Source organism: Aedes aegypti, chromosome 3 (assembly GCF_002204515.2).
Source record: "Aedes aegypti strain LVP_AGWG chromosome 3, AaegL5.0 Primary Assembly, whole genome shotgun sequence".
NCBI lineage: Eukaryota > Metazoa > Arthropoda > Insecta > Diptera > Culicidae > Aedes > Aedes aegypti.
Window position 1 is genome coordinate 186479718 of NC_035109.1, and position 27032 is coordinate 186506749.

A 27032-nucleotide genomic window follows, 5' to 3' on the forward strand; every position below is an offset into this window, starting at 1 on the left:
TTCCTTTATTTACCCATCATTAAAAAAACTTCAATATCACTTAATTTAGCTGTATAATATCCACGTCGCAAATATTGTGTTAAATATCATCTTACGAACTATAAAAATGCATCTAACAGAGACTGGAAATCAATATTTAGAACCAGTGTGGAAGATAAATTGAGCATGAGCATTGACCAGAACAATAGAAGTAACACAGAGATTTTATGAATGGGGCTTAGGATTAGTTAACCCATCTCAAAGTGCACAAATTGAGAGTTCAAAGTATAAAAGTCGACAACGGCTCCGGTCATGCTCAATATTGGGCAATACGATCATCGGGGAAGGATGTTAGTCAAACAACCATTCTAACATTCTAACATGGAACCAAAGAAAGATAAAATCTTTTTCATTATTTCATTTCATATTCATCAATTTATCAAAATTTGCTTGATCGTTCGAAAAATGTCACCAAAATTTTACATTTTCATTTACCTTTGCAAAAAAACTGCTAGTTTTGGAAATATTATTATTATGCCTGTTTTGGGGAAATTTTTTTCATGAAAATTTAGTGTGTATTTTTCTGCAAACATAAGAATATGGCTGGTATAAAGTATGCCTGTCATAAAAGTATCGATATTTTGTGTTTAAGTCAGCGAACTTTTGCCCCACACTTCATTCGAGCTTTTACCCCCCCAGCTTTTGCCCTTTTGCAGTGGGTCAAAGGTTCGTTTAAGACAATAAATTTTGAAACTGTTATAACTAAAAATTAGTAAATATTTTGACACAAGTTTGTTCAGCAAAACTATAGCCAATATATTGAAGGTTCACTGTGCGGTATTTAAATTGTTTCAACTGGTATTGTTTTTCTGGAAACTTCTATTATACCACTAAGGTCGAACTTTTGCCCCACCTTACTCTAAGACAGTCAAAGCAATGTCCCACCTATGATTCAACACGAACTGACAATATTCCTACAAAATATCCACAGCCAGATTCGATCAATTGCCAAGCATATTCATGGAAGAATTTCTTGACAAATAGCTGGAATATCAGGGTGCGGCTTATTTTTCAAAAGTTCTCAAAACCAAAAAATCGTGTTCTCTTACGAAATTAAATCACATTAAAAGAGAAACTTCAAAGTTCGAGCCAAAACATTGAGATTTGAAGGTGGCGCAAGCGTCTTTAAGGTGAACTTTGAAGTTATAAAAATGGCCTTCAGTGAAATCACCATTACTTCGTCATATTCTAACCAATTTTGAAACTTTTAGCATCATTACCTTCAAAATCAAATTTATAAAATTTTGAAAAAGATCAAACTTGTCTTTAATCTCGACTAGTCTTAGTAAAAAATAATTTTCTCCAAGGTTTTCCGCATTTTAATAAAAAAAATAATCCGTGCACGTGCTTCGTCGACCTCTTAGGAAAGGTGCTTTAGCTAGTTGACGGTAAGGTGACGCAATCACCTCAAACTTGGTAAAACACCAATGGGTCCTGATAGGGAAATGGGCCCATTAAGAACTCTGCTAACCAGTCCGGTATTTGCTAATTTTTACCTGATACTAGAAGAATCTATGCGGGAAATACTTCTCCATTTAACAAATTAGAATAACTGTCTGAGAAACTCTCTCAAATCTTTACTTCACTTAAAGCGTCACTTGGTTCTTACTTCCTTGGTGGTTGAAGTGGAAAAAAACTAATCGATTCAATTTTACCGGTAGCTGAACCCAAATTTCCCTTGTGTTGTTTCGTGTATGTCAAGTGTAAACGTGTATTTAATTTAACCGTTCATAGTGAAATTTTATTACTTTTATTTCCTAACTTCCTTAGCCGAGTGGTTGGAGTCCGCGGCTACAAAGCAAAGCCATGCTGAAGGCGTCTGGGTTCGATTCCCGGTCGGTCCAGGATCTTTTCGTAATGGAAATTATCTTGACTTCCCTGGTATAATCGTACCTGCCACACGATATACGAATGCGAAAATGGCAACTTTGGCATAGAAAGCTCTCAGTTAATAACTGTGGAAGTGCTCTTAAGGTAAAGATGCATCGAAGCCAAACCTCTAATTTTCAAGAGCACAAATCTAGAAAACCTGACAACCGTTCGTGCTGAAAATCTAATCGATTGGTCACCACCAGCGAGTGACCAGTGACTAGCATTTTCAGCACAAACGGTTGTCTGGTTCTCTAGATTTGTGCTCTTGAAAATTCGAGGTTTGGCTTCGATGCTATCGTTGACGCAACTCGTCCACGATCTTACGACGTCACGTTGGTTTGGCTTGCCGGATTTTCTTTGACGTTCTGCAGTACAGACCACCAAAGATTAAACCAGAAGTTTATTCTTTGAAACTCCCGAGTTACGAGGACTTCAATTCAGTAAACTTCTTGCAAGGGGAGTTCGCTTTGGTTAGAATCGTCCTGCAGTACAAGCCAATTCTAAGTCCAAAGCTCAAAAGCTCTCTGTGATCCACCCGCAGTACAAGTAAATCAAAGAAACTTTGCAGAAGAGCACGAGGCGGATTTTAACAACGCTGAAACTTCATCGGTGAGGATAACCTTTTCGGATTAATGAGGACTCGACGACTGATGAACAAATACTAACTATATTTACAATCAGTTTTTCCTTAAATAGCATAAAATTGATTAACAAGCATATCGATCACCCTTTGATTTCCAATGCCAAAATATATAGCATCCTTCACTTTGCTCACTGATACACGGGAATACAAAGGGTGAGTTTCTTTAGTGCCCCTTTCATAACCGGGACTTTATATTCAAACTATTCGTAATGCTACGGTATCTACTACTGAGCTTGAATGGGTCGATTTTCGAACCCGAATTAACTGCTGATCCTAGCACAACTGACATACTGTCCTATGCAATGAGTCGCTTGTGTAATATTTGCAACCAAGAACGTTGCCCGCGGACGGTCCGTCAGCTGGCCGGTAATATGATCGTCTTATGCACGGACCTGTGTGGTGTACTTTCTACGCGATCTACCGCGTGGCTTATTTGATTTGAATTAATTTGGAATATGCGCCCGTATCTTATTGCAATGGATACGGTCGTTGCCGTGGATGAATTAAATGTGTCTTTACAGCTGATCATATTAGAGTCCGGCGCCGACAGATGCATCTTCACGTTAAAGAACATTAAGCTGAGAAGCAGGCTCAGTCCCAGTGGGGACGTAAATGCCAAGAAGAAGAAGTAGCTAATCAATTAAGATTCTATTTTACTAACATGTAGTTTTTAATGTGTATTTTCTTATTAGAATCATCAGCTTATGTCTAATCATGATAATTTTATGTAAATCATCAACTATTGATCAGTAACGGAGATACTTTTGAGTGAAACATAAGTACGTAACGAACAGCAGTATACTTGTAGGATGCTTTCCTCGTCTGTTTTGCGAGAGTGAACCAATCTCGCTTTGCTATGGCTTCTCTTTCAGGTTGAAATACCTAAACGGTAACAAATCTACCCAAAACCATGATTTTTTAATAATAAAATCAAATTTCTTTTAATTATTGAATATTGTTTCGCCGGAAATTACAGTTTTTCTATTAAAAAATAAGTTTATAGGGCATCTTGTTTTAATTACGAGTTGAATAGTGAATATATTTTTAACATGTGTAAACATATTTTTGGTTCATAATTATTTAAAAATTGTTGCAAAGTCCTTTTCAAAGGCCTAACAAGTGAGAACAATCAGTTTCAGCTTTAGCAGTAATGTTTACCTGGCAAAAATTTAAAAAAAAAATCTGGCATTTTTCGTTAAAAAAATATGTTTTTGTGCAGTTTTTGTTGAAAAACTTGGTCAATATAATTTTTGTGTGTAACGTTTGCATGAAAAGTTAGAAAACAATTAAATAAACTTCAAAGGCATGTAAAGTTGCTTGCGCCATCTCTAAATGTTAATATTTTTGGCTCAAATTTTGAAGATTCTCTTTTTATGTGATTTTCATTAAGAAGAGTACACGAATTCGTCCCCTTAATGCTACAACTAGATAACTCGAAAATCAAAATTTTGAGATGTGCAACTTTGAAAGTATGACCGTTTAACAAGGTGATGGTTAATCGCAGAGATTATGATTGAAAAATAATCTTTCACTTGTGTATTTTGAATCACACACTCAAGACCTGTGGATATTTTGCAGATCTAATTAAGAAAAATTTTTTGACACATATAAGTCAAAACTTTCAAATTTCGAGTTATCTAGTTGTAGCATCAAGGGGACGAATTTTTAGATTTGAAAAATTATGAAAAATAAGCCGCACCCAATGGAATATGTATAGGGAACTATCGAAAGACTTCTAAAGCATTGTTGAAACAATACATGGAATAGCCCAAGACCAACAATTTTTTTTTTATTTATTCCAATGAAAATGTGGCGTAAGGCAAAGCCTTTTAAATTGCCACAAAAAGAAAATACAAATTTCAAATGATATCATATTCTTACAATCTAACTTAAAACTATAATTCCTGAAGTTCTCTATCAATCGAGATATTACTCTGTACTGGAGAGCCACACTAAAAGGTTCCGTTTAAAAATAGTAACCGAAGAACTAGATTTCAAGGAAGAGGGTAGCTGATTCCAATTAGCAAAGCTTCTAACGAAAAAAGATTGTCCATAGTAAGTTGAAACGTGGTTAGGGATGGAATAGTTTCTTGCACGAGATTGTCTTAAAGGCACTATTTTGCTATACAGATAATCAGGTTTCATTGTGTTAATGATCTTCAAAAACATCAAACAAGTTGTATACTTATAAAATTGAGAAAAAGAGCAACCTATTAAGCTAGTATGTAAGTGGGAAATCCTTGAAAACCTAGGAAGATTATAAACATAACGCACGCAAGCGTTGAAACATAAACGAAGTTTGTTAAGAGCGTAAGCATTAGCATTTGAATATAAAAAATCACCGTATGTGAAGAACGGCAATAAAAGAGTCTTAAAAAGCCTAATTTTAGTCTCGATGTCTAGATATCTTGTGGAAAGATGCAACCTTTTGAGACTGCCATAAACTTTACCACATTGGGAATTGATCTGCGCATCCCAATTCAAATTTTTACAAAAAAATATTCCTAAGTTACTAGCATGTTCAACAAATTCAATTTTTTCATTATTAATAAAAATATCAGGGGGATTAGGTGGATTTCTTTTTCTAGAGATTAGCAAGGCCTTTGTTTTCGAGGAGTTGATGGGTAAAAGGTTGATACACGACCAACGAAATATTTTTCGTAAATCATGATTTATGTTTACAGACATTTGTTCAATATCAATAGTATTTTCAGAACATAAATAAACTTGAACATCATCAGAGAAGATATGAATCGAACAAAAATCGAGTACGGACGGTAGATCGTCAATAAACATAGAGAAAAGTAATGGCCCAAGAATAGATCCCTGAGGTACACCGGACTTTATCATATGGGCTGACGATGTTGATCCGGAATTTACAACAGCTTGAAACCTATCAGTTAAATAGGATTCAATTAGAACAACAGAAGACAAAGAGAAATTAAAACGAAAGTTTAATTTCTTGAGCAACCTACTATGCGAAACGCGATCAAAGGCCTTCGAGAAATCAATCACTAATAACAGAGCTATTCCTTTTTTATCAATTTTTTGTGAAATATCATCATGTACTTTCAAAAGGGCTGTAGTGGTGCTATGATCTTTACGAAATCCTGATTGGTGCGGGGTTAACAAATTAGCGCCAGTAAGATAGTCTGACATTTGAATTTTGAGTATTTTTTCAAAAGCTTTTGAAAGCGAGGACAGCAGACTAATTGGTCGAAGATTTGAAAGAGTCGAAGAATTACCCTTCTTTTTTATTGGTGTTACTTTAACATATTTCCTATCTAGGGGGTAAGTAGAAGTTTTGATGATGGAATTGAATATGTGTACAATAAGAGGAAGAGCTAAAGGCAATAATATTTTGATAAAACTTATAGGAACATCATCAAAGCCAACAGCATTCGATTTAACCAAGAAATTGCGTTAATAACTTCATAATCCTCAACTGTATTAAACATAAATCCGTTGGATACATCATAAAAGGAAGAATAATCACTAGAATCTGTCGAGAAATTAGAGGAAAAATAGTCATTGATATCATCAGGTAGTTGATTTGGATTTAGAAAGACCTAGTTGTTTGACTCTATTCCAGAGCACTTTGCTAGGCAGATTAATATTGATGTTACGTTTTTCGAAATTTTCTTTAGCACTTCTAATCAATTGAGTAACACGGTTACGCAAACGATTGTATACAATCCTTAGTTCGATAGTTTTGTTATGTTTCCAATTCCTATATGCCAAGTTTCTGTTAACAATAGCAAGTTCAATTTCCCTAGTGAACCACACATTTGGTTTAAAAGTACGAGTTCTTAAGGGTATAAAAGTATCATGAAGGTATTTGGCACAGTTGTTAAAATACTCGACAAGCCAATTAGGGTCCTCACAACGCAAAAAACTGTGCCAGTCTATGCTTTCAAATGCATTTTGTAATGGAGTACTGTCGAAATTCTTGTAATCCCTATAGAGAATGCCATTATCAGATTGCGGGTACCCTATTTATAAAAAAAAGCGCATATCATGGTTAGAGACGCCCGGCATTGAAACTTGATCTTGCTTGACCACTAGATCAGGACTATCAGTTATAACAAGGTCTAGCAACGAGCATCCAAAATGATGATAGAAAGTCGGTTCGATATTGATTGAAGAGATAAACTAGATAATAAATCCGAAAATCTTCTTTGTCTGTTATTGGTTTTCCGCAGATCTGTGTCACCCACAAAAAAAGTAGAATCATACCGAACAGTGTAATCCTCAAAATGCTCAAAAAGCAACATCGAACAGTCTACCTCCGGAGGATTGTAGTACACGCCTAAGAAGAAACGCTCACCTTGACATTCGATTTCCAGACACAAATACTCAGTTTTACTATGGGGAGATGAATTGTTGTTGTTTGATGTTTTTAAAATTCGCGCTACTAAATTATTTCGAACATAGACACAGACGCCTCCACCACGTCGGTTCTAATCAGTTTATAACCGCGAATGTTAATCATACTATCGTTAATTGAATCGTCTAACCATGTTTCATACATGCAAATTACATTCATTAAGCTATCACGAAATATCATTGACAGTTCATTGAATTTGGTGAAATTTCGTGCTGTGAGACTTTGTACATTCAGATGGCAAATACAAAGATGATTACTTTCCAAGACTGAGGTGAAAACAGCCTTGGAAATCAGCAAGCTCGCAGAACTATTATTTTCGAAACGACTACCAAACACCTTTCAGTAACCTCAATCCAGTACAGAGTAATAGTGTTGAATGAGCAAATCAAATTCGAGTTCATTGACAAAAAAACTTGTTATAACATTATAATCATCGACGCATCGCGCAGTTTGGAAAACTCTGATAAAAATAGCAACGACAGCAGTACAACAGCAACAGCAGCAACATATTCGCAGGGCACGACCATATGATGTTCTTGGGCTAATTCAACTCGGCGATAGAGTTAACAGCAACAGCATCACTTGCCTCGTCACGCTTCACGTATACAGTTCCTTCCTTTGTGAAGACTTTTAAAATTTGGCCCTGTTTCTTTAGTTTGATGGCTTCTGAACGAATTTGTCTCACTGAAGGAGGCAGATTCTCATTGATGTAGACGCGATTATTGTTATCGAAACCAATTTGACGGAGCGACAATGATCTTCGCTGAAGATAAGATCTATAAAAAACATCTCTTGCAGTACGTAGAGCAAACTCACAGAGGATTGGAGGTGCGGTTCCTGGTACTATTGGATGTCTAGAAAGCCGTTTAAGTGCAGTTGTCGGAACGCTATCCTCAAGATAACCAATAGCAATAGCAATATTACGAAAAGCCTGCCTCAAATCTTCGGGTTGAAGATACGGAATGCCGGAGATTACTAGTTCAGAGCTCGTCCCAAAAACGTCCATTCTGCGATTAGTCTGGGAGATGTCCGAACGAATGTGATCGACTTGTTCTGAGATCGCAGCAATGTTGTCGCCACACTCCTGTTTACTGGCGGACAGATTAACCTCCAGCACGTCCATTCGATTGTTCAGTCTGTCCATACACGAATCGATTTTGGCTTCCAAACGTTCATTAGACTGTGTAAACATTGTCTGCATTTTGATCCATAAATCGTTGACCGTCATAACAGCGTTGGAGTCATCTTTACGACCTGGGGTAGTATGAGTGTTGACAGTGGATGTAGAAGATGAACGAGTGAGTGGTTTGTTAAGGTTCACGCTCATTGTTGCGATACACTGCTGAAGGGATTTATATAGAATGGCGATTGACAAGTTGATCCAAACTCTAAGTTCGCACTGGATTTACAGTTAATTACAACAGCTCAGAACACAACTGTAATCACAACACCACAACTTTAGTCCCAGAATACAGGATCGCGCATAAACTCGATTTAAACTTTAGATTTACCAGCCGAAAAAGTCGTTTGAAACTGCGTCGACAAAAACACTCTACTCGGTTACACATCCCTATCATTGTGTATTGAATATACTACGCATGATAAACAAAGCTCGTTTATTATACACAGCACGAGCGTAGTACTGCTGGCGATGGCAGATGATGCTCTTGATTTGTCGAACAACTCCTACAACTCCCGAAGCACACTCTTTTGAAGTACTTGAAGGAATCATTGAAAACAATTCAGCAAGATATTGTATGATTTTTTTTTTAGAAAATGATTAGATTATATCTTCCATTATTTATAGAAATATTGCATATTGTTTTCGAAGAAATAGAAAACAACGACTAATTAGATTTTAGATGAAGTTCAATTTGATCGGTTGATTATTGTCCAAACTATTCAAGTATACAATCGTTCTACTTGAATAATCTGATCAATAAACAATTCAATAGCTAATTATTATTATTATTAACCATGATGAACATAACTTTGACAAATGATGACCAGAAACATATTGTTTTTGTTATGCATTCAGTTTTCATTATGCTTATTTTGGATTTTAAAACTAATTTAGCAACTAAGATTGTTCTAAATATACCCTTGTTCTGAATAAATTGAAGCCACAAGTCATATATAAAATTGTTAATGTTTTCAAAATGAAACAAATATTCAAGATTATAAAAAATAAACAATCATTTCTTTTTGCATAAAAAAACAAACTTTTGGTTTTAAGCAGCTAAGGTTTCGATTGTTGGCATCCGGTTTTTCGCGAACAATTCATGTAAGCTACCCGGATTCTAACCAGTTCTTATAGTACAAACTATTTAAAAACAAATCTGAGAAAATTTGATCGACTGAACAAATTAGAAAATGGCAACACAAGTGGGATCAAGCAAGGACACATTCGCTTATCCCAAGTCTGTCGATGTGAATAAGAAGATCACATGGTGAAGTAAATTTAGTAGGGTATCGGTCGTATTTTGGACCCCCTAAGGAAGTAATTTTAGTTTTTGTCCCAATTGATTAATTTCACAACGTAACCAAGTCAAAGAACATGACAAAATGTAGAGAAAAACTTCCTCCACGAGATAAAAATGCCCATTCAATCATGAAGGATCCAAAAAACGTCGAACATAATTGAATTGTGAAGCACTGTTTTTCATTATTTTGGACACACCAATACATTTTGGACCCTCAAAGTATATATTTTGGACCACCGGCATTTTTTATCGTTTGGCGACAAAGTTCACGACACTGGTTGTATAATATGCTCGCCCATAGTCTAATCAATTGATTGACAATGGAAAATCGAAGAAATTCTATTTAAATTTGAAAAATTTCTGACGGCTTCAATTTCTGTGTGTAACGTGTTGTAACGGTTGCATGGATGAACCGATTAAATTAAATTAATTTCAGATAAAATAAACACATTTTTTATGTACAAACGGTTGAAGCAAGTGCGGAATAGTCCTGTCTTTCCAAATGGCATGTAAATTGAGTTGGTCTTTTGATTTAAACTGGGAAATTTGCAGGAAAATGTATAGGGGTCCAAAATATATTGGTTACCCTAGAGCACCGACATGAAGGTTTGATTGTAAAATTAAAAAAAAAAAAACTTCAATTTTTCAACATACTATGTTAAAATAATTCAACACTTCAGGAGAATTATCATAAGCTGAAAGACTTTTTGTAAGAGCTGGTGCTCCTAGGGACAGCATTTAAGGACTAATATTGTACAATATTTTCACAACTCAAATCAAGTCTGAGATACTGCAGGGATGTCAGAAAACCTTGTTTGTAAATGACGCAGGCCTGTCGCCAGAGGACGAAACCTGCGTGTCAGCTGTAGATTGCAAAAAAGTTTGGATAAATTTTCTTCATAGGTACTCGCAAAAATGCAAGATTTCTCCTAATGCTTCCAAAACTCAACACTGATAATATTCCCACATAAATCGAAAGCTCTTCAGGGAAAGTGTAACAGTTATGGCCATAGTGGTTCCCTAAATAGCCAAATGTAAAATTTCGGTAATTGTCGTATTTTATTTTTTTTTGTTTTTTTTTTTTTTATGTTTTAACATCAATATATATTCAATATCTGACTGCTAAAATACACAAAACCTTTCGAAATGTGAAAATATTCCAATTAGAATGTATGGCGAAATAGGAAACCACTTTGGTCATAATTGGTACACTCACCCTATTTGAAACCTCCTACGAAAGTATGACAGTGGGTGTAGTAGGTATTGGAAAAAGCGTGACAAAAGGGGAGGTGAATTAGGTCTAGAAATCCCGAAAAATGATGAACGTCCTATTTGGATCATCTCTTATGTATGTATGTATCGTTAATCATGAGTATTTTTCCATAATTATCTACTGAATAATCGGTTTGTTGTATACTACGAGGCGTTCAGAGTACTTATACTTTCGGGCTTTTAATCATGAGCCAATGAATGATTTATCTCAAATCAATAATTAATCAAAACGATGATGATAATGATTAAAGCACTTTAAAGATTCCCTAAGCGCCTTGAAGTATGCAACGCATATGTCATAATGTCACTTGAAATTGATTAACTTTATTTAATAAATATTCAAGAAACAAATCAAGTTGAAAAACTTTTATCATGGTTTATCATTTAATCATCAAATTTTTAATCATGACTAACTTAACGCTTTGGTGCGAACAGTGGGTATCTGCAGGCGATTTTAGATTAAAAAACAACATACATGAACAAAAACGGTGTGAGAACAATTGTCAGAATTATCAGATAGTAAATATTACTTGATTTATAGATAAAGAGGGGTATCTAAAGCAGCTTACCAATTCCACAAGATCCATGATGAACCTTATAGAAAATTTGGGAATAAGTTTATTCAAAGTTTACTGTGTGGTATTTCAACGACATTTTTAAATGTGCATAAATAGATAGTGTTGTAAAACGTATTGATTTTTGTTCAATGATTAATTGAAGATTGATTTTATGTTTGACTTTGTGATTATTGAATAAAATAAGCCATCTTCATGATTAATGATTAGTGATTAAAACATAATATTGAAATGATTATGATTAGTGATTTATGATTAATTCTTAATTTTTTGTGATTGGAGATTGGTATATTCTAAACGGTGCAAAACTCTTCATTTATTATGTTGAATATCAGATCTAAATGATTAATGCAGATTAAAATATTTTCAATGCAAATAAATAAAGACAACTCAACATGTTCCAAAGTATAGCCCTTTTTACCCGACCTGACCCAGTGACCCACCGGAATTACTTCGACCACAGGAATATTCCCAAGTTCTTCTAACCACTTATAGAAACAAGACATGTGGACCAGTACACCAAAAATTATTTGAATCCGTTAAGTATTCGCTAAGTGATGAGAATTTTAGTATTTTTGCTTTCACTCAGGCATACCGGTTAAGAAGAAGCTTCAAACAAATATTCATGCCGACCATGTTGAATCCCGTTTCCATATGGACTAGCTGTTGTAATACCAGAAAGAAAGTTCTGAAGAGGATACCATATAAAATTTTTAAATGATTCTGAAGCTTCCTCCCTGATATAGTGCTAATGAGTTACGTAGAATATCAAATGTTTAAACATTGGAACAAATGTCGAATGAAATCACAGTAATGTCCCGATTTTGTCAGCCCCATGCTGAATTTAGTTTTGACTAAATCAGGAAAGAGCTAAAATCGGGATAAAATTTTTCGACTGGTTTTATGTTTTATTTTAACTTGATAGCATAAACAATGTTTTTTTTTACTTCCATATTCTATGTATCGCAATCCAAGGTATCATTGATAAGTGTCTTGGATAATTATTAAGAATTTAAATTTTCAAAAATTCGATCTTTAGATGTTTTCTATACAATCATCTTTAGATGATTCCATACAATCGTGGCCAAGGTCATAATTGAATTTATGTACCCAATATTGCCAGTTTATACGTATTTAGTATAATCAAAATAAATTTCAATGTTTGGCTGACAAAATTGGGTCATTATTGTATTAATAATTTAAGACAAAAATCGTTGCAATCTTCTATTGCCAGGAATAGAACTTTATATATTGAAGTTAGTTCAGGCTAAGTTGATTGAATGGGGTTTTTGTTTTCTCTGAACTGCTACGGCAAATGAAAGAAATATGTTGCTAACAAAATGTTAATTGAAGCTTTGTTTGATTTTACCAAATCAATTTAAAATGTAAATGTTGCCCAAGTAAGACTACCTACCGTGTAATCACAAACTCGTATACGAGATAGCACATCAGAGTACACAAGTTGAGGCGATATACGTAAATGCGCCATTAGGCTGTATGCAAAATGTACGTATATCGCCTCAACGTTGTGTATAATAGTGTACACAAATGAATGTATTTTATGAAATTATACTTAAAAAGGAATAAAAAATGTCCAGAAATAATTATTATTTGTTGTAAATTTTTATATATTTTTTTAGTTTTATTTGTCTCTTATTGAACAATTAACAATTCTTTTTTAGCTAGTACTTTTCTTCTACTGTAGCATAGAGAATAGTATGCTTTAATCTAAGCTTTTATGTTCACAGCAATTGATTGGCCAAAATTTAACGAGAACTCATATAACAAGAAAATAGACAGCTTTGCGATTGCTATTAATACCTTTTCAAATCAGTTGTTCTCACTCTCTATGAAAGTTGATAGCATAGACCTGTTTTCACATTGGAGTTTGTAATAGGATCGATTACTACTCACTTACATGGAACATGGCTGTTGCTCGGCGGTTGTTTGTTTTGGATCATGTTCTACATAATTACAACATACATTGAATTTCAAATGTCAGAGATCAATGCACAGGTTTAGTGATATGCAATGAAGAGTAGATACTCATTACAGTGAGTGATACTTGAAGCTATGAAGGTTTGGATTTTGGCGATTGGAATCGTTACAGTAGTTAAATTTAGTATTGAGTTAGGTTTGAATTTGGATGATTCTAACCAACTTTTGGTTTCGGTCGGTAAAATGGTGTGTCAATTACTTTCCAATGCTTCATACAGAACAGTACATTTTGTTCGAGACGATAACGATACAGCTTTTGATGATTTGATTTCTAACATTGCTCAGAAGTATAAAGGTCCAATTGAGCTGGAGTCTGAAAATTACCAAAAGGACGATGCTGTTGTCATGATGTTTGACTCAAATTCGCTGGAATATATGGGAATCAATGATCTAAGAAGGATTGGTTTGCTCCTTGTGGTCGTCAACATAGTCAGTGAAACTGAGATATTACAAAAAGTCTTGAGTAGTTTAAGAACTACACAAATTGTCAGATTAGCTATCATTTCGTATAATAGTTCAGAGAAAGCTGATGAAGTTGTCATCAATATGTCCACTTTCTCCAGGTACAAGACGAGAAACTGCGAGAACGATCACAGTTTCGTTTCATCATTTTTACCAGCTGCGGAGTCTGGATCCATTGCAATAAACACTTCAATTGATCGACCGCAAATCGATTTCCAAGGATGTTCCATGGATGTTGGAATAGGAGTGTTAGCACCTTTCACAGTTGTCATAGAAGACGATGGTGAAATCAAGTATTTGGGCGTGGAAATCGAGATGACAAAAGCCCTGGCAGAGCACTTCAATTTCAGAATTCGGTATCATCAACCGCCTCATGGGATGCAGTGGGGGATTTTGAACGAAACCGGAAGCACCGGACTCATGAGAATGATACAAAATGGGGAAGTAGATTTTGCTGTTGGATCAATTGCTCGCTCACTCATTCGAAACACGCTACTAATAGGAGGGGTTGGAAACTTTTACGATCAGCTTATTTTTGCAGTGCCACCAGGAATTCCCTACACTCCTCTTGAAATGCTGATTATGCCTGTGACAACCAGTTGTTGGATTTTGATCATTGTGGCTTGTGTAGTTGCTTCGATGTTATTTTCCATCGTAATCGATGAACATCTCTACAGAATAAATTTTGAAAAGCAGAAAATTTCCTTCATTGATGTGTGGTTCATACTTCTGGGAGGAGCAATGACCAATATTCCAGAGAAAGTTTTCCGAAGGTATGTTCTTATTGGATGGTTGATGGTGACTCTGGTTTTCAGAAGTGCTTACCAAGCTATACTATTTGACCACTTGAAAAGTGGAGTCGTATTTAAGCCAATCCTGTCGTTAGAGGATATGTTCGAATCTGGTTTGAAGTTCCACATGTTCAATGTTTCTCAGAGACATTTTGGACGACACCCAGCGATAATGAAGAGGTATAGCTAAAGAGTTATCATCTCGATAATCTATAATTCAATAATGTGAATTTCTTTCAGGGCAGTGCTCATGAATAATAACGCTCCAGTTCACAGTGTTCTAAGTGATATCGCAGACAACATTCTTCTGGCAGCATTTCCATTACCGAGATCCAACATCGCATATTTCAACAAGCTGAGATTATACAAACCGAAAGTTCACACCAGCCGATACGTTATTGAGACTTACGAGGTGGCAACGCATTACCCTATCCATTCTCCGCTGGCTGCTCTCTTCGATGGTGTGGTTTTGAGGATACTTACTGTAGGACTCCATGATTATTGGTCGAGACAATTTAGGGGAACTGTGGTGGATAATTATATAGAGGTTAAACAACTGAATGTACATAATCTAATAGTGGCATTTATCCTGCATGGCATATTGTGCGGAATTAGCTGTGTTGTTTTTATCGCTGAAATAATGACTGAAAAATCTGTAAGGTCTATTAGGCAGAAGGTTTTAGATAAAAAACTGCAATTTAAACAAACTGCTTCAATGCTTATATTCAAAAAAATTGAAAGTTTGTTCGATCCCTAGAGTTTTTTTGAAATTATGAATGTTCTTAGATCACTGCACCTCATTAACAGTTCTTAGCATTTCGAAATCCGCTGTTGTTGAATTTAAACTAGTATTTATAGCTATAAGTTTAATAATAAGTCAAAAGTTATTTGTTATAAAAAGTTCGATAGACTACATATTATAAACGACATATTTTGTTTGTGAAGTTTAATTTTAAGATTTTTCCTCAAATAAATTTAAAAAAAAATATGGTCCGAATTGTAAATTGTTGTTACGAAATTAATGACTTACTAACTTTATTTTTGCTGGCTCTACGTCCTTCAAGACATGACCTGCGCCACAATGTTACGCCAACTAACTCGGTTCATGGCTGCTAACTTCCAATTCCTCGATCGCCCCACACTTCCAAGATCCTGCTCCACTTGGTCAAACCACCTAGCTCGTTGCGCTCCCCTTCGTCTTGTACCGGCCGGATTTGAGTTGAATACCATTTTTGCGGGATTGTTGTCCGGCATTCTCACAACGTGTCCCGCCCATCGTACCCTTCCAGCTTTGGCGACTTTCGTGATACTGGGTTCACCGTAGAGTTGCGCAAGCTCGTGGTTCATTCTTCTCCTCCATACGCCGTTCTCACATACTCCGCCGAAGATCGTCCTAAGCACACATCGTTCAAAAACTCCTAGCGCTTGCAGGTCCTCTTCGAGCATTGTCCACGTCTCATGCCCGTAGAGGACTACCAGTCTTATTAGCGTCTTGTACATGGTACACTTAGTACGGGAGTGAAGTTTACCAGACCGCAAGGTCTTGTGGAGTCCATAGTAAGCACGACTTCCGGCAATGATACGTCTTCGAAATTCTCTGCTGCAGCGATCTGCTTCACGTTTCAGCTTGGTATACTGTTCAGCAGTAGTTCTTGCGACAATGTCTTCGTCGTCAGCGAAACAAATTAACTGGCTGGATTTATTGATGATCGTGCCCCGCATGTTGAAGCCCGCCCGTTTCATAACACCTTCTAGCGCAATATTGAAGGACCAAGGCAGGAAAGACCATCGCCTTGTCGAAGTCCTTTGCGTGTTTCAAACGGGTCCGATAATGCACCCGATATCTTCACACAGCACTGTACACTATCCATCGTTGCTTTGATCAGTATAGTCAGTTTCCCGGGAAAACCATTCTCGTCCATAATCTTCCATAGCTCTTCGCGGTCGATGGTATCATAGGCCGCTTCGAAATCGATGAATAGGTGGTGCGTAGGGACTTGATATTCGCGACACTTTTGGAGGATCTGCCGCAACATAAAGATTTGGTCTGTCGTCGATCGCACGTGCACAAAACCAGCTTGATAACTTCCCACAAATCTGCTTGCCAGTGGCGATAGACGGCGGAAGATGATCTGGGAAAGCACTTTATAGGCTGCATTAAGAATGGTGATCGCTCGATAGTTCTCACATTCTAACTTGTCACCCTTTTTGTATATTTGGTATATTATTCCCTCCTTCCAATCCTCCGGTAGCTGTTCTGTATCCCAGATCCTGGCTATCAATCGGTGCAGACAAGTGGCCAACCTGTCCGAGCCCATTTTAATAAGTTCCGCTCCGATACCATCCTTTTCAGCTGCTTTGTTTTTCTTGAGCTGTTTGATAGCATCCTTAACTTCACCTTTTGTGGGAGTTGGCACGTCTCCCTCATCCGCCGTACTGATGAAGCCATTCCTCCTTCTGTCTTGATCTTCCTCCTCTGCGCTGTTTAGGTGTTCATCGTAATGCTGCGTCCACCTTTCAATCACCTCAAGTTCGTACGTCAAGATACCTCCATCCATCCATCCCATCCAAAACCGTCTGACACTCCTCGTCGAACCAACCGTTCCATCGATTTGCTTCCACGAACCCAATGGCACCTTCCGTCGCGTTGTTTATGGCTGCTTTGAGACTACTCCAGCAGTCCTCAAGAGGGGCTTCGGTGAGCTCTCCCTCTTCCGGCAACGCTGCTTCAAGGCTTTGCGCGTAATCAGTTGTGACTTCGGGTAGCTTGAGTCGTTCCAGATTGTACCGTGGCGGACGTCGGTACCGAATGTTGTTTACAACGGAGAGTCGTTGGCGCACTTTATCCGTCACTAGGTAGTGGTCCGAATCGATGTTTGCCTCGCGATAAGTTCTGACGTCGATAATGTCCGAGAAGTGTCTTCCATCAATCAAAACGTGGTCGATTTGCGATTCAGTTTGTTGGGGTGATCTCCAGATGTACCGATACGGGAGGCAGTGCTGGAAGTAGGTACTACGTATGGCCATGTTTTTGGAGGCGGCAAAATCAATCAGTCTAAGGCCGTTTTCGTTCGTAAGCTGGTGAGCGCTGAACTTCCCTATAATCGGTCTAAATTCCTCCTCCTGGCCAACCTGAGCGTTGAGATCTCCGATAACGATTTTGACATCATGGCTTGGGCAGCCGTCGTATTCACGTTCCAGCTGCGCGTAGAAAGCGTCCTTATCGTCCTCGTCACTTGCTAGGTGAGGGCTGTGCACGTTGATTATGCTGATATTGAAGAAACGGCCTTTGATCCTCAACTTGCACATTCTGTTGTCGATTGGCCACCACCCAATCACACGCCTCTGCATTTCGCCCATCACGATAAAAGCTGTGCCCAGCTCATGTCTGTTGCCGCAGCTCTGGTAGATGGTATAACCATCCCTATACGTATGGACCGTCGACCCTTTCCAGCAAACCTCCTGCAGCGCTACGATGAAGAACTTGCGGACCCTCAATAATTCGGAAAGAATGCGGGTACTTCCCAAGAGCCGCCCCTAACATGGAGAACAGACGCTCTGATAAGCTACACCCTCAGAAGAGAGGGGCCCCTTCCCTGTCAGCATACGACCAAGGTCCCACCAGAGTTGGTTACCCGATCATCCCTACGGTTACTCGTACCCCAGGCGGCACCACGGGGAGGTAGGGATAGGAGTTACTGGACAAGAGGCTAAGGACCACAAATGGGATATATTTTATACCTGTAGGTACGCGAAGTACCAATAGCTTTACGTCAAATTTTCAAGGATATTCGTAGACATATTTGTATTTAATTGAAGTAACTTCTGAATTGCTTTCAACAATTTATACTGGATTTATGGGATAGTAAGTCGATAAGATTATGAGAAATTTCTTGAACTGCAAATAAACCATTGTTTACGTTATTGTTTATAACAATAATAAAAAAAATAGATTTAAGATGGTAATTTATTTTGACTTTATAATACATTTGAAAAATATCGGCATATAAAAAGTCAATCAGCTTTAAAATAAAACGTTTACTAACTAAAAATAGCTACAAATTATAATTTTTTTTTCTATCTTTTTTTAACGAGATTTCCAGCACTGGGCTTGTTCATCTAGGGACTTCTAACTACTAAACCAGGCACGTCCCCTTCGTAGATTTTATTAATTTTCAATTTCTTGATCTTTGCTCTATATACATCAGAATCTGTAGTCTCGGCAGCCTCTGGGATGAAATTCCGGTAAATTTGCATGCTTTTTACTTGCCTTGGCAAACTCGTAATTTATAGAATATCTTATTATACTCAGACAGTTCTCCTTAACAAGAAATTTATCATACTTGTTTTAATTATGAATCGTGGTTTACGGCCAACCAGCCGAGTGGAAGTTTAACAACTACCGAAAAGCTAAACATTACATATAATTTGCAATTGGATTAGATGGACAAATTGATGTGAAGATTTGCGAAAAAGTTACACGTCTTCTCAGTGAGAATCGAACTCACGACTCCCCGATCTCTAGTTGGGGCGCGTTAACCACTACGCCATGAGAGGACTCATGAACGCAGAAGTTAACCTGAATTCGATTTCAGCTCAATAATCACGTGGTCCTCTTTCGCAAAGTGCACCTCTTTCGGAAGAATTAGATGCCCATCCAAACACAACGCTTTCTATATATATCCAATGCCTAGCCCGAGAGCGCATTGTTTTTTAGATATAGGAATAGCACACTACACTAGCCAGCAACTGCGCTGGCTGAGGTTTCTATTGTGTGGGCTTCCAATGGGTCGCGACGTTCTCAAACGACCGGTTACGGAACATGAGTCCGTTGCTCGATAAATACTTGTTTTAATTATGAATCGTGGTTTACGGCCAACCAGCCGAGTGGAAGTTTAACAACTACCGAAAAGCTAAACATTACATATAATTTGCAATTGGATTAGATGGACAAATTGATGTGAAGATTTGCGAAAAAGTTACACGTCTTCTCAGTGAGAATCGAACTCACGACTCCCCGATCTCTAGTTGGGGCGCGTTAACCACTACGCCATGAGAGGACTCATGAACGCAGAAGTTAACCTGAATTCGATTTCAGCTCAATAATCACGTGGTCCTCTTTCGCAAAGTGCACCTCTTTCGGAAGAATTAGATGCCCATCCAAACACAACGCTTTCTATATATATCCAATGCCTAGCCCGAGAGCGCATTGTTTTTTAGATATAGGAATAGCACACTACACTAGCCAGCAACTGCGCTGGCTGAGGTTTCTATTGTGTGGGCTTCCAATGGGTCGCGACGTTCTCAAACGACCGGTTACGGAACATGAGTCCGTTGCTCGATAAATACTTGTTTTAATTATGAATCGTGGTTTACGGCCAACCAGCCGAGTGGAAGTTTAACAACTACCGAAAAGCTAAACATTACATATAATTTGCAATTGGATTAGATGGACAAATTGATGTGAAGATTTGCGAAATTTAAATTTAAAGAAATTTATCCTTTTTAAAGAGGTTTAACCGAAAGTTCAATGTATTAATAATTATCTATATATTTTTAGCTTTACCACGAAATTTTTGAGGATTTGGATAACAAGTTCTTTTTATTCCCATGGAATTACAAAAAGTATCCTTTTGGAATTTTCTGGTTTGTTGAGAGAATAGAAAAACAACTTTCTTTGACTGAGTTCGTCATGAGGCCACGCAATGACTCCAAGGAACCTGTAGGACAGCTCCGGAATCCGGAATCAAAATAATCATTATTTTATTTTTTTGTTTGGAAACAGCTTTTCAAGTGATGGGTGATATACAGAGGCGCGTGGCCGATCAATGAAATAATGTGCATAATAAACGTGCACAGCCATCACTCCGCAAGAACTGATGATAATAAAGATGCTCTTACGCGCAGCTTGAACGCGAGTACGACAGCTGCCCAAGCCACGACGTGAAAAAAGTTATAGGAGATCTAAACGCTCAGGTTGGCCATGAGGAAGAATTCAGACCGACTATTGGAAAGTTCAGTGATTTTGCCGCGTCCAAGAATTCGTAGCACCTATTTCCAGCACGCCCTTCCATACCGATACACCTGGAGATCACACAGCAGACAGAATCACCAATCAACCACGTTCTGATTGATGGACGGCACTTTTCCGACATTATCGACGTCAGGACCTATCGTGGCGCTCATATTGACTGTGACAACTATCTGGTGATGGTTAAACTGCACCCAAAACTCTTCGTCATTAAAAACGTACGGTACCGACGGCTGCCCCGGGATGACCAAGAGCGGGTTAGGCAACCGGATGTCACACCCGCTTACGCGTAGCACCTCCAGGCAGCATCGGAAGAGGGTGAGCTGGATGAAGCCCCTTTTGAGGACTGTTGGAGAACAGTGAAAGTAGCCATCAACAATGCAGCTGAGAGCAACGTCGGGTAGCATTTAGTAATGTTGAAATTCTTGAAGCGTTTAGTACACTAGACGCATCGAAGGGTCCGGGTCCGGATATGCTTCCACCCGTCTTTATTAAGCAATGCGCCCATTCGCTCTCTTTGCCTGTTACGTCGATTTTCAATCGCTCGTTGATTGAAGGAGTTTTTCCTTATGCTTGGAAGCTCGCCTCAATTACCCCAATACATAAAGGGGGAAATATGAACAACGTGGAGAACTACAGAACGATTTTTATTCTAAATTGCCTTGCGAAAATTTTTGAAAGCTTAATACACGGCATATTGTACCCCGTAGTACAGCACGCGATATCCGAATATCAACACGGCTTTGTCAGAAAACGATCGACGATGACAAATCTTATGTCATATACTCATTCTATAACCAACCATCTGGAGAAACGCAATCAGGTCGATGCCATTTACATTGACTTTGCTAAAGCATTCGACAAAATACCGCATGAACTAGCTATGGAAAAGCTGAGCCGGCTTGGTTTGCCATTCTGGGTGATTCAATGGCTGAAGTCCTATCTCTCATCGAGAAAAGCTTTCGTCAAAGTGCACGTCGCAAGATCAAATGTTTTTGATATCCCCTCTGGAGTTCCACAGGGCAGCCATCTTGGGCCACTCATTTTCATCCTGTATATCAACAATCTGTGTGAGACCCTCAACTCAAGCAAACTACTGTACACCGATGACTTGAAGCTGTTCCGTGTCATCAAATCGCTTTTGGATTGCTGCGCTTTGCAAGCCGATATAGGAACCGTATCTCGTTGGTGTGAAGTAAATGGAATGCAGATGAATGTTTCGAAGTGTAAGGTGATTACATTCACGCGCCGTCAGTCTATTATCTCGTTCGATTACTCTCTAGATAACACGTCGCTTGAAAAGGTTCGGACGATCAAGGACCTTGGAGTAACCCTTGATAGCAAGCTTCGATTTAACGAACACATCTCGGTGACAACAGCTAAAGCCAACGCGATGCTCGGTTTCCTGCGCCGGAACACATCGCAGTTCGATAACGTGTATGCTCTCAAATCACTGTACTGTGCTTTAGCTCGAAGCATACTCGAATACGGAGTCCAGATATGGGCACCGTACCACGCCGTGCATATTGAACGCATCGAAAGAGTTCAAAAACGCTTCCTAAGGTTTGCATTGCGTGGGCTCCCTTGGAATGATCCGGTCAATTTACCGCCCTACGAAAATCGTTGTGCACTAATCGGTCTGCAGTCGTTAGCGAGTCGTCGAGTGATGCTTCAACGCCTGTTTACCTTCGACGTTATCAGAAATACCATTGACTGTAGCAGCCTTCTGGAGAATGTCAGACTACACGTGCCCATTCATCAGCTTTGAAACCGCCAACTTTTGTGGATTCCTGGCCATAGCACTCTTTACGGACTGAATAATCCTTTTGATGTATGTTGTAGACTGTTTAATCAAGTGTGTAATGTGTTCGACTTTAATATTAGTAAATTAATTTATAAGAATAGGATTGAGTGAATTTTAACAGTCTGTGCGACTTCCTAGTTGAAGATGAAGCAAATAAATAAATAAATATTTTGATCAATAGGGGGACAATCTGCTTAACAGACGCCGTGTGGGGTTGGGGACCATTTACTACATGCAAGCAGTAAACAGGGCTACGTCCCCGACCCACTAAACCATTCCCATTGCCGCCAAACCCTTCGTCTCTCCGGGACCAACAAGAAGGCATTGACACAAGAGGGCTATTGCACATCGCAACCTTCAGGTTAGCTGCGTAGCCATGCAGCAACGAACATCAATGGAACGCTTGGGGGGTCCACCAAGGTAGCATGCTGGTGCTTTGCCAGCTTCCCAGGTGGTCCTTACCTCCCATTGTCCGCTGAAGGCGGGCAGGGTCGACCACAACGCCCGCGCCCAGCTGCACCGCAGGTATAAAGAACTGATACTGCGGGCTTCGCAATTTGACCACCTGAAGGCTCAGGCCCTATCAGCTAGCACCAGCTGGGATTGCTGACGAAGGGGCCTCCACCTGCCCCGAACAACCAGAGGCTCATATCCAACCCAGTAGGCCGGCGCCACGATAGCAACGCTACCAGGATGTTCTCCCCGTGGCCACTAAATCGCTGTAAGGGTCGATTTCGACCGTAGGGCACTGGTATGACCTACGTAGCCGACTGCGAACCCTTGGACCACCTGTTGTTTAGTGTCTGCACTAGCCACTTCTCGAGTCCATTCACCACCTCCTTTGTAGTTCCAAGATGATGTGGGTGATAGCCGATGAAACGGCATTCCGGCCAAACTCGTCTTCACACATCTTCTGGACCAAATTGTCCGGAGTCGTGTCCCGACCGCATGTGGCAAACATGCGGTCACGCATTGTGCGGAAACGCGGGCACACGAACAAAACGTGTTCCGTCGTTTCCTCTAAACCTGCACAAACTGGACATTCGGGAGGACCCGCATGGTCCGAAAGGACCTGTTTCAGGTGGAATGTTAGTTCCCCATGGCGCCTATTGACCCAGATATCTAACCTCAGAATCAACCTGTGAGTCCACACTCCCTTGGTGGAACTTTCCCACGCACGCTACCATTTGACCATAGAGGCTTGTGTCTTCCATGATAAGGATACTAATAGGCGCCATACCGTTGATGACGCAGAGTGCATCGTGTGACACGGTACGGTACGCGCTCGCAACCCTCAGGCATATTAAACTATATGCACTCTCCAGCTTGCTACGGTAGCTGTTGGTACTTAAAGCTGTGCTCCAAGCCGGGCCACCATACCTCAGTATGAAGGAAGCGACACTGGCCAGAAGCTTACGCTTACTGGCGTACACCGCAGAGCTATTGGACATCATCCGGAACAGTGCCACAATAGCTGTGGAGACTCTCTTGCAGGCATAATCAATGTGGCTACCGAAGGTAAGCTTATCGTCAATCATCACACCCAAGTGTTTGACGGAACGCTTCGAAGTGATCGCGCAGTCGCCTACACTGATCACCGCTTGCTGCACCGACTTTCGCTTGTTGACAACAACCGCCTCAGTTTTGTGGTGAGCCAATTCCAGTTTCCTGGAGCTCATCCACTCCTCCACAATTGCGATCGAGTGGGCTGCAGTCAATTCCACTTCTTCGATCGATTCACCGTAGACCTCCAGCGTAAAATCGTCGGCAAAGCCAACGATGACCACACCCGCCGGGAATTTTAATCTCAACACCTCGTCGTACATGACATTCCATAACACCGGACCCAGGATGGAACCATGCGGGACTCCTGAGGCTATGTGAAAGCACTTCCGACCCACCTCTGCAACATAGACCATAGGTTCCCAAACTTTTCGAGTGCGCGACACACCAAGCCGTCTGGTGAATTCCTTGCGACCCACCAGTTGAAAAATTTTGAGAAATTAGTGTTTCCCAAATCTTTTGAAGTCTATCTTTCTTTGTCGGATACTGTATTTGAACACAGGCTATTGCAAAGTTTATGATGTTGCTAACATTTCACTAATTCTTGTTCAAATAATATTGTTCAAATCTAAATTAGTTGTTCACGAAACAAGTTGCCGAATGATGATTTTTACAGCATTTTAGTAGTTTTTGGTAGTTACCAGCAATTGTTACTGAGCTCTAAAATTCAGCATTGAGGGTGCTGTTTATCATTAAAGAACACTAAACATTCAGTATTTATGATAAAATTATTTGAACAAATATTTGAAAATTAATTCTTGGCTTGGATTTTGGTGTATGTTTCAGAAATTCGACACAGAAATGTTATATGTAAATCTCGACATCAATCAAAAATCCTTGTACAGTAGTGTTGATGTAAAATAATCCACAAAGCTTTTCTGATATGAGAAATAAGGTTTTTTTTTTTTATCGAAATATTTTGACAGCTGGTTGTTTTATCATGGACAGTTCCAATTTTCTAACATCTTTCCATAACAATTTCAAATGCCAAACCAAGTGTCTTAATCATCAGAATGATTGTCAGGAGCTCAAAAAAATAAAACGCTGAAAAAATAAATGAGAACAATAACACACCATTAACCTTGTTTTGAGAAGACATTCGAAAAAGCAGAAGAATAATAATACAAATTTAGTTTTTTCCGCGACCCACCAGAGAGTAGCTCACGACCCCCCTGGAGGTCGCGACCCACAGTTTGGGAAACTATGACATAGACTAATACCCGATTCTGGAAGTAACTCCAGAGAATCTTGTACATGTCCCAGACAACCAAAATGTACGTACCGTAATCCGGGGTATCTTTGATCAGCGGGGTAACATTGATCGGAATGACTCATCTCGTAATAAGTTGGTATCATCATTTATTGATGAAACATTTCCAAAGCATGAATGTTGCTTCTCTTTCTTATATTTATGTGCTTTTAAAAACTAAGATTTTTGCAAAAACTGCGTTAACTTTATGCGTAAATTTGTCAAGTTTGCGAAACAATGGTTTCAATGGTTAAGGATGACACTACCGAAGATTTATGTCTCACATAAGTTCTGCAAGCGATATGAGCAAGAAAAATGCGGTTCTCACTAAAAATGGCATCGCCAAAAATGATTCCGCTGTCAAAACTTTTATAAGTATGTTCAATTAGGCAACATTAACGAATTACTGTTAAGAATGTAGAATTCCCTTAGGAAATTGCCTACCTTTAGGCGTATTTCGCTGTTGGATGTGTTTTTAATTGTAGAATAATTCAAAAAGTAAATGAGATGTAAGCGTTTGAACACCATATTCAGCTTCAGGGGCCATGATTTTAGTAAGTAACGACATTTTCAATATTACCGAACGTTGTTTACATGGATGATCAATGTTACCCCATATCAGCTAAATGAAAAAATCACCTAAAACATTTTAAAAAACATGCTTAAATCTTTCAAATAACAAAATACAGTATATCACGAGCTATGGGTGGCAGTACTTGTTTTAAAAATATAAAACTCACAACATTTACATTTTTGGGTGAAATATTTAAGAAATATTCTAAAAACTGATCAATGTTACCCCGGATTACGGTATAACCAGGTCCGTCACACTCGGGCTCAGATTGGGTACCACTTCTAGTACTGCATTTGGTCCCTCGGTAGTACAAAAGGTACCCAAGTTTGACAGATCGCAGTACACTTTTCACGGCGTCCTAGATTACCTTATGAGCCATAAAATTTTGGGCAACTGCATGGAACATCGAGGTCTTTAATTTGTCTTTGGTATAACGAAATCACCTGGAGGCTCTATATGTGCAAAGTTTCACTTATAAGATGTTGCGAAACGGCCTTCTACGTACAAAAGTGGAGGCGATATGCGTGCATATATTATGTGATGATTAATAACATACAATGCGAGTGTATAAATATTCTCCCGAATTAACCTGTTATCTTTTGCGACTTAACTTATGATAACAAATGTTGATTTGACAGCTGCTACGGATTGATCCGACTCACTTTGTACGTGTGTACAGGACGAAACAAAATGTACAAATGAACTCAGAAAAGAAGTGTTTTATGCGAGAAAACTCATCAATCTGACGAGTTTATCCACGGTGTTTAGCGAGTTTGATGTAATTAGTATGAATAAACGAGTTGTAACGTGAACTTTCATGTGATTTCTGGTTGTCTGGGGTACTCGGTTATCCCCAGACGCAGGAGCGCATCATCAATAGCCGCCCAACTAGCACTATTGAATGCGTTCCTTACATCCAGAGTCACTACTGCGCAGTAGCGAATCCCCGTCCTCTTACGCTGGAGTGCTATCTCAGCGGTTTTCTTAACCGTCAGAATAGCGTCTACGGAGGACGTCCCTTTCCGGAAGCCGAACTGGTTGCTTGAGAGACCATTTACACCCTCGGTGTACCTCAACAGTCTGTTGAGGATGATCTTCTCGAGCACCTTCCCCGCCGTGTCGATCAAGCATATTGGTCTATACGCCGACGGGTCACCGGGTGGTTTTCCCGCCTTTGGCAATAGTACCAGGCTCTGCCTCTTCCACACATCTGGAAATACTCCCTCGTCCAGGCATATCTGCATAGCAGATCTGAACATCCCGGGAGTTTCCAAGATTGCGACTTTGAG

General features: G+C 39.0%; 1 protein-coding gene across 2 annotated transcripts; it reads left to right on the forward strand.

Moving 5' to 3' along the window:
• Window positions 1–12979: 12979 nt before the first annotated feature.
• On the forward strand, window positions 12980–15540 carry LOC110679197. 2 transcript variants are annotated; one of them, XM_021853305.1, is made up of 2 exons: window positions 12988–14702; window positions 14763–15540. In XM_021853305.1, exons 1-2 carry the CDS (start codon window positions 13345–13347, stop codon window positions 15277–15279), a joined length of 1875 nt encoding a protein of 624 aa, XP_021708997.1. In that variant the 5' UTR covers window positions 12988–13344; the 3' UTR covers window positions 15280–15540. The 2 variants fall into 2 exon arrangements, with proteins under 2 accessions (XP_021708998.1, XP_021708997.1); XM_021853306.1 differs by having other exon boundaries at window positions 12980–14856.
• The last annotated feature ends 11492 nt before the right edge of the window (window positions 15541–27032 follow it).